This window comes from Thermobia domestica, chromosome 4 (assembly GCF_964235325.1).
Source record: "Thermobia domestica chromosome 4, izTheDome1.hap1.1, whole genome shotgun sequence".
Taxonomy (NCBI): domain Eukaryota; kingdom Metazoa; phylum Arthropoda; class Insecta; order Zygentoma; family Lepismatidae; genus Thermobia; species Thermobia domestica.
The window spans coordinates 122,151,981-122,159,927 of NC_137457.1; the positions used below are offsets into that span (position 1 = coordinate 122,151,981).

Sequence of the window (7,947 nt, forward strand, 5' to 3'; positions counted from 1 at the left end):
TGCTACTGGATCATTAGGATCATTGGATAATGCTATAAGAGGTCTCGAATTTAAGCAAGCTTCTATTTGTGTGATTAATGTTGTTAATTCTTCAAACGTGAGATATGACATTCCCATGACTCTTCTTAAGTGGTATTTAAAGGACTTAACTGCAGCCTCCCAAAGACCACCGAAGTTGGGCGAATATGGCGGAATAAAATGCCATTGGATTCCTTCAGTAGTTGCAAAATTCTTGATCCTTTCTTGATGGTCAGCTGTATGCAACAACTTCGCGACTTCTTGAAGTTCCTTGTTGGCACCAATGAACGTAGTTCCATTGTCACTATAGATATGCTTGCATTTACCTCGACGAGATATGAATAGCTAAAAATGCCTGACTAGTAAGATCACTCACAACTTCGAGATGGACAGCCTTTGTTGCTAAGCACACAAACACTGCAATATAGCACTTCACCTTTGTTTTTGACTTTCTGGTACCAGTTTTGATGTAAATAGGACCGGCAAAGTCAATTCCAGAATTTGTGAAAGGTCTTGTTAGTTCTACTCTATGTTTTGGTAGTTGTCCCATTAATTGTTCTGGTCCAGACGCCTTTAATCTTTGACATGTAATACACCTTCTAATAACTTTCTTGATGGCATTTTTACCAATAGGTATCCAATACCTTTGCCTTAGTGATGCTAGCATTAACTGAGATCCAGAATGTAGCAATCGCCTGTGTTCATGTTCTATAATTAGTCTTGTTAGGTGATGATCTGGTGGTAGAATAATTTGATGTTTAGCATCAAATTCAAGTTCAGACATCTTTAATCTTCCACCAACTCTTAGTAATTGTTGATCACATATGAAAGGATTGAGAGACAAGAGTTTGCTCTTATTGCTAACTCTTCCACTTTCTTTAAGATCAGCTATTTCCTTAGCATAAACTGAGTTCTGAACTTCTCGTGTTAGTCTGATTAAAACTTCTTCAATTTCTTCCAAAGTAAGAGCGTCTACATTTCTTCTTGATGCTTCTACTTTAGCATTCTTGGAAAACCGCATACAATAAGCCAAGACTCTCTGAAGTTTGTTCAAAGTAGAGAATCTTTCGATCATACTATTATCTTGAGTTGTCACTAAGTAACTTGATTTTAATTTCTTCTGTTCAGGAATCTCTCTGAGTGGGGCAGGCTCCGTCTTAGGCCAATCAAGTGAAGAACACTGTAACCATTGAGGACCGTTCCACCACAAACTATTGTGTATTAACTTGTCAGGACTTGTTCCTCTTGATATAATATCCGCAGGATTGTCACTTGAAGCGACGAGTCTCCATTCTCCTCCCACTTCTTGTACCTCAGCGACTCGATTGCCAACAAATGTTTTCCATCTATTTGGACTTGCCCTTAACCATGCTAAGACCACCATAGAATCTGTCCACATATACACCTGGGATATTCGTTGTTTTAATGCCTTAGTTACCTTTTTGACAAGTTTTGCTGATAACACTGTCGCACATAACTCTAAGCGAGGCAGGGAAATCTTCTTTATGGGAGCCACTTTGGACTTAGCACATAATAGCTTCGAAGTAACTTGACCATCTTTGTTGACGGATCTTAAATACACACATGTCCCATAAGCCTTTTCTGAAGCGTCTGTGAAAGCGTGAACTTGAATGTCTATCAAGGTACCTGACTGAAGAACCATTCTGTCTACACTGATATCTGATAATGAAGGAATGAATTCAAGTACTGTCTTGCATCTTTGCTGTAGTTCTTTAGGAAGTGTTTCATCCCACTCCAATCCTGCTTGACACAGATCTTGAAGAATTATCTTACATGCGATTGTTATTGGACTAACAATTCCCAACGGATCAAAGATTGAAGCAATAATACCCAACATCTTGCGTTTTGTTAAATTGTTATTCGACCTTTGATTTAGAGTGAATCCATTCATCACTTGAAGTTGATCAGTTACTGGATGCCAAAGTAATCCTAATGTTTTGACTTGACCCTTATCGTCTAAGCGTAATGGAAGTTGTGTTTCTCTCAATTCTTCAGAGATGGATTCCAATAATTCAGTACTGTTGGAACACCACTTTCTTAGCAAAAAACCACCCTTTTGTAGCATTTGTATTAATTCGTCCTTTATCTTTAAAGCTTCCTCCAAACTTTCAACCCCTGAAATACAATCGTCAATATAGAAGTCATTCTTGAGAATTTGTGCTGCCTTCGGATATTCACAAGCTTCTTCTGCACTTAATTGCTGGAGACAGCGAGTAGCAAGGAAAGGCGCTGAGGCTGTTCCGTATGTGACAGTCTTTAATTCATATACCTTAATGGGTTCTTCTTCTGATCTTCTCCACAAGATCTTCTGGAATTTACAGTCACGCTCATCAATCAAAATCTGTCGATACATCTTCTCTATATCTGCAGTAAAAGCTATAGGGTAGGTGCGAAATCTTAATATAATTGACTGCAAATCGTCTTGCACAGTTGGACCAACTTTGAGAACATCGTTCAGTGAAATGCCACTAGTAGAGCATGCGGATGCATCAAATACTACTCTAGTCTTCGTAGTAGTACTAGCTTCCTTAATAACTGGATGATGAGGCAAGTAATATCCTTGAGTAATATTAGAGTTGCATTCCACTTCCTTCATATGTTCCAAAGCTTCATACTCTTCAAGGAATGTCACATAATCTGTGCGTAACTTGGGGCATCTATTTAACCTTTTTTCTAGTTGTTGTAAACGCTGAACAGCTGTCTGGTAAGAATCACCTAACTGGGTCACTTCTTGTTTGAATGGCAATCTCACTATAAAGCGTCCTGTTGAATGTCTGCTAGTGTTTGCGATAAAATGTTCTTCGCACTCCCTTTCTTCTTTGGATAGAGGAGTTTCTTGAATATCTTCTATTTTCCAAAACTTCTGCAGCTGATGGCTTAAATCATCGTTGTTGTGCAAAAAGAATGTTCGATGTTCTGGCGTGAAGTTCTTGTGCTTTGGCATCTGATATTGTCCTGAAACTATCCATCCTAACTCTGTATTTTGGAGAGCTGGAAATGCTCCTGGACGAACCTGTTGTCCTGCTTTGAGTAGACTAAAGAAAATTCCAGCACCTAACAACAAATCAATCTTACCAGACTTGTTGAAATTAGGATCCGCTAACTGTAAATTCGGTGGAAAGTTCCATTCTTTAATTTCAATATCAGCATCAGGTAAATTTCCCGCTATTTTGGGCAATACAAAACACTCAACATCTACACTAAAATCACTTACAGCAGAGAATACTTGTAACTTACTTCCGTATATAACGTTGCAACTTACATTATTAATACCTTGTACAGGAACATTGATAGGAAATTTCTTTAATTTTAACCTTTGAATGAGAGATTCTGTTGCAAAATGAGATTGGGAACAACTATCAAGCAAAGCCCTAACCATATGTAATTTACCATTGCAATCTTTAACTTGAACAACTGCAGTTGAAAGTAAAACACGCACATTACTTTTAGGCTTCACAGAGCAATAAGTACTAGTATTAACAACTTCCTGTCCTTGAGACATTGACTTTTCCCCTACAGGTTCCGTAACAGAATCATTTTCAACACTTGCAGCATGATTAGGCTGTGATTTCTTAAAATCACTATGCAATAACGTGTGATGCTTGAGATTACATATTTTGCATGCACTTAGCAAACAATCTTTCGCTACATGGTTGACAACTTTCAAACAATTAAAGCAAAGTTTGTTCTGTTTCGCAAAACTTAATCTTTTGGGTAAACTTAATTTCTGAAACTCATTACACTTGTGTAACGCATGACTTTCTTGACAAAACGAACACAAAACATGAGTACTGACATAAGATTGTCTAGCATTTTTTACATCCTTAAAAACATTAGATTTACTGACATGCGACTTTGATTGTGTAGACTTTACCAATTCTAAGGCCTGGCATTTATTTTCTAAAAAGACATGAAGTTCTTCTAAACTAGCAAACTGTTCCCTATTTGTTTGATTTTCAAAGTCTTTACGTGTTTGTTCATCTAGCTTTTCCAAAACTAGCTGCGATAACAATATATCCTCCAAAGGAGTATCTAACTGTAACGCCTTAAGTGCATTTACGTTACTTATAGTTTGATTTAATAATGTCCTTAAGTCCGCCACTGAATCTTTACTGACAGTCGGTAATGAAAACAATGCATTTACATGAGCAGTTGCTATTAGCTTTGGATTATTATACCTTTTGCATATCATTTCCCAAGCAAGTTTGAAATTTTCACCTGTCACTGGTATATTTTCAACTAATTTGCTTGCTTCACCTGATAATGAGGACAACAAATAATGAAATCTTTGAATATCATCTAAACTTTGATTGTTTACAACCAAACTACTGAAAGTATCATGAAAATGTCTGAAATCTATAACTTGACCTTTAAATGTTGGTAGCTTTATGACTGGTAATTTTAGACACCCTGTATTCGCGGCTGAATCACCTGACGAACTTCTATTGCTACTACTAGCCTTCTCAGCTGTTTCAACAATTGACGTCATTTTTGCAAGAGTATCGTAGTAAGTAGCTTCAAACAACTCTCTATCTTGTGTATATTCATTGTTTTCGTCCTTTAATTCAAGCTGTTTTTGCACTTCATCATATTCTTTGAATATATTAGGTAAACGTGCACACCTAACTTTAATTTGCATTACATCACCGTCTGCTCCAAATTGTTTAACAAATGTTTTCATTCTTGTAAGGGATGCTGTAGCTAGGCCTCTTGCCTTTATAAGAGAATTAGTATTTGAATCCATTGCTTGTGATATGTCTACCTGAAGTCCTTATAACAACAGACCTTTACACAAGTAAAAGAAACAAAAAAATATATTTAGCTACGTGACTGCTACATTGCGCCTTTGTTTTTCTTCAGATTGCAATGCACAGCTGAATGCGTAGGTGCTTACGTGATAAGTCCACTAGGTCAATTTTGCTTCTGATTCGTAACACTCACTGTCTTTACACACACATAGTCAATATGAATGTTTGAATGATTCACTTATTCCTTTTCTTGGCACAACACTTCCTCCATTCGGCACTGGAGGACCAAAAAAAACTGTTTATGCTTATGCTCTTAAATGTTCGCGATTTACTTAACTGGTAATGGACTGTCTTCTAACAATGGAAACTTCCAATACTTGTTTTGAGTTTTTATTGTACCTTACTAATCGCTGGTTTTCAACTAACACTTAAAATAAACCACAAAGTACATATAATAACTGCACTGTGTTCATTGCACTTAAATAACAAACTTAACTTCAAAATTATGGAAGAAATGTTCGTGCCTCGTGCCTTATGCACCGTCTCTCTTCAACACTTTCCATCTTGAATAACAAATGAAATCTAAATTTCGTAGATACAGTGTTTCCAGTTCTTAAAAAATATTACTACACAATAAAAGACTTAACACTGCCCAAATTAGAAGAAATGTCGACCAGTGCCTAATTAGCGTACACTACATGGCACATCAAATGGATCTTGTATCTGAAAGAGTTTTTTATGTTGTGAATGCTATTCACAACTTTGAATATTTGTTAGGCGTACTTCATACAGCTGCAAAACTTAAAAGTATCTCGACAGTCACAGATGCCGCAGGAATGCTAAAAATCAGAAGATTGTTTCACATACGTTGGATTTCAAATGTGGAGCATGTATTATTTGCAGTCTTGACATATTTTTCTTGTATAATGCAATTCCTGCTTTTGGGGTATGAAAATGCTGACCATTTCAACAGAGATAGTTTTAAACCAAGTGGTATTTACAAAAAAAAAAATCTGTTGGAGAAAAAGAACATTCTATTGCTCGGTTTTCTTCTGAATATTGCGTCCATTCTGTCTAATATTAGTAAAACGATGCAAAAGGAACCAGTTTCGTACAATGAAATAGAGCAAGAATTGAATCCTTAATCCAAGCTCTGAGAGAAATGCGTATGAAAGATGATGTCTACCAAAGTCTTTGTATTAGTGCACTGCAGACAAGCGTCTGATACAGGGAGTGATGATAGTGAGTTTGATCAAATAAGGGGGTAGGTAATCCAGGGTTTAGTAGAAGACGTGGAAAAAAGGTTTCCTTCTAATGTTGTCCTAAAGTGCTTTTCAGTGTTTGAAAATAAAGATCGTAATAACATGAGTGGTTTATACGGTAACATAGACTTATATAAAGAAGCTGTTTGGATTAAATCCTGATACTGCAGTGTTAGAATGGCTTGGTTTGATTTAGTTTAACGTCCCACGATTATGCCTGCTAGGCTAAAGGAGACGTGAACCTACTGATTATAATGGAATCCGACCACTTTGGTCGTTCAACTGTATACCACCGGGAATCGAACCAGGACCACGTTAACCGAAGTCAAGCGTGCTAGCCACTAGACCAAACGGGGGTTCTACAGTGTCAGAATGGAGAGAGTACAAGTCAAGTTCTAAGTCGGTAAATGATTTTCAAGTTCTTAAAGACTTAACGCGGAAAGTTCGTACTGTGCCATTATCAACTGCTGATTGTGAACGTGGATTCAGTGTTGTTCATATTAAAAGTTTCGAAAGAACCCGTATGTTGGCGAGTACCTTTCAATCTTTATTAACAATTAAACTCAGTGGATCTCCTTTAAAATTATGGGATGCAGTTACTGCTGTTCATACGTGGGCTTCTTCTGGCCGTCACATGTTCAACTCTCGTTACACACGGAAAGAAAGTGAAGTTTAATCTTACATTTTTACAGGTAAGATACGTTATTGCAGGTCTATAAATACAGTAACACAATCATTCATTACTCGTATTATTGTGGCTCTCTCCGCTGGTCTACGGGCTAGCATTCGCGCACCATCTTCGGTGCACGTGGTCCCGGGTTCGATTCCCGGTGGAAGCGCCTTACAAAAATTTGAACGATTCCACCTTGAACTGTAAGTCCACATCTCATAGCTTCGCTGCTGAAAAGGGACACTAAATTTAAATAAGCAAATCAATCGTATTGTTGTATTTGTGCTTTCATTTTCTAAGGTTTAACGTCCTACGAATATTCAGTAAAACTAAGGAAGACGGTCATGATGAGATAGATAATAATGGTGGATTAAGATAGTGGAAGGAGGCGGGAGGACCCCGAGAAAACCCACACACAATTGTTTGTATACCACAAGCAGAATTTGGCGCGAGCTAGGATCCAGCCAGGGATTCCACGCACCTGAGGTGAGCGCTCAACCACTGAGGCAGCACGGTTTTTTGTTGTCTATCAAGTATTAAAATCATATCTGTTATTTATAATAATATATTCTTGCTAATAATACAATATAAATACATAGTATTATTTAGACTTACATAAGTGACCGGATATCTGAGCGACCAAACTGAAACACTAAATACTTAGCGAAGAAAGGGGAATTTCATAGATAATAAAAACTATGCTCTGACTCTACTGCTCATGGGGATCTATGGCTGGCCAGGTAAAGCGCTTCAAGTTAGTAGTTCTAATGTTTGGTTAGGACATCGGTTCTCAGGGACTATTATTTCTGGCTTATAGATCTCTACCGCATTTTCGTGAATGCAGTCTTCAATATGATGGTAAACACAAGGGTACTGTGGTCCCACGGGACTCTAACCCTGGACCATACGCACCGAAGTGTATATTAAACGCAGTAGATATGTTATCAATTTTGGTTAAATGAATAAATAACATTAAAGCATTTTTAAATAATAATGTCGACTAGTTTGAATATTTATTATTATTATTATTATTATTATTATTACTACTACTACTACTACTACTACTACTAATAATAATAATAATAATAATAATAATACTAATAATAATAATAATAATACATTAAAATTTCAACTTTTTGGAGGCTCCACGAAGCATTAGTATGGATCGCTGAACTTCTTCCCCCCCACCATTTTCAAATGATTTCGCACCCTGCATTATTGTCTTATT

General features: G+C 37.0%; 1 protein-coding gene across 1 annotated transcript; it reads right to left on the reverse strand.

The window, feature by feature from the left end:
* Positions 1-340: 340 nt before the first annotated feature.
* LOC145682859 (uncharacterized) lies at positions 341-4,783 on the reverse strand. The gene has a single exon (XM_081754223.1). It carries the CDS (start codon positions 4,781-4,783, stop codon positions 341-343), a length of 4,443 nt encoding a protein of 1,480 aa, XP_081610349.1.
* Between the last annotated feature and the right edge of the window lie 3,164 nt (positions 4,784-7,947).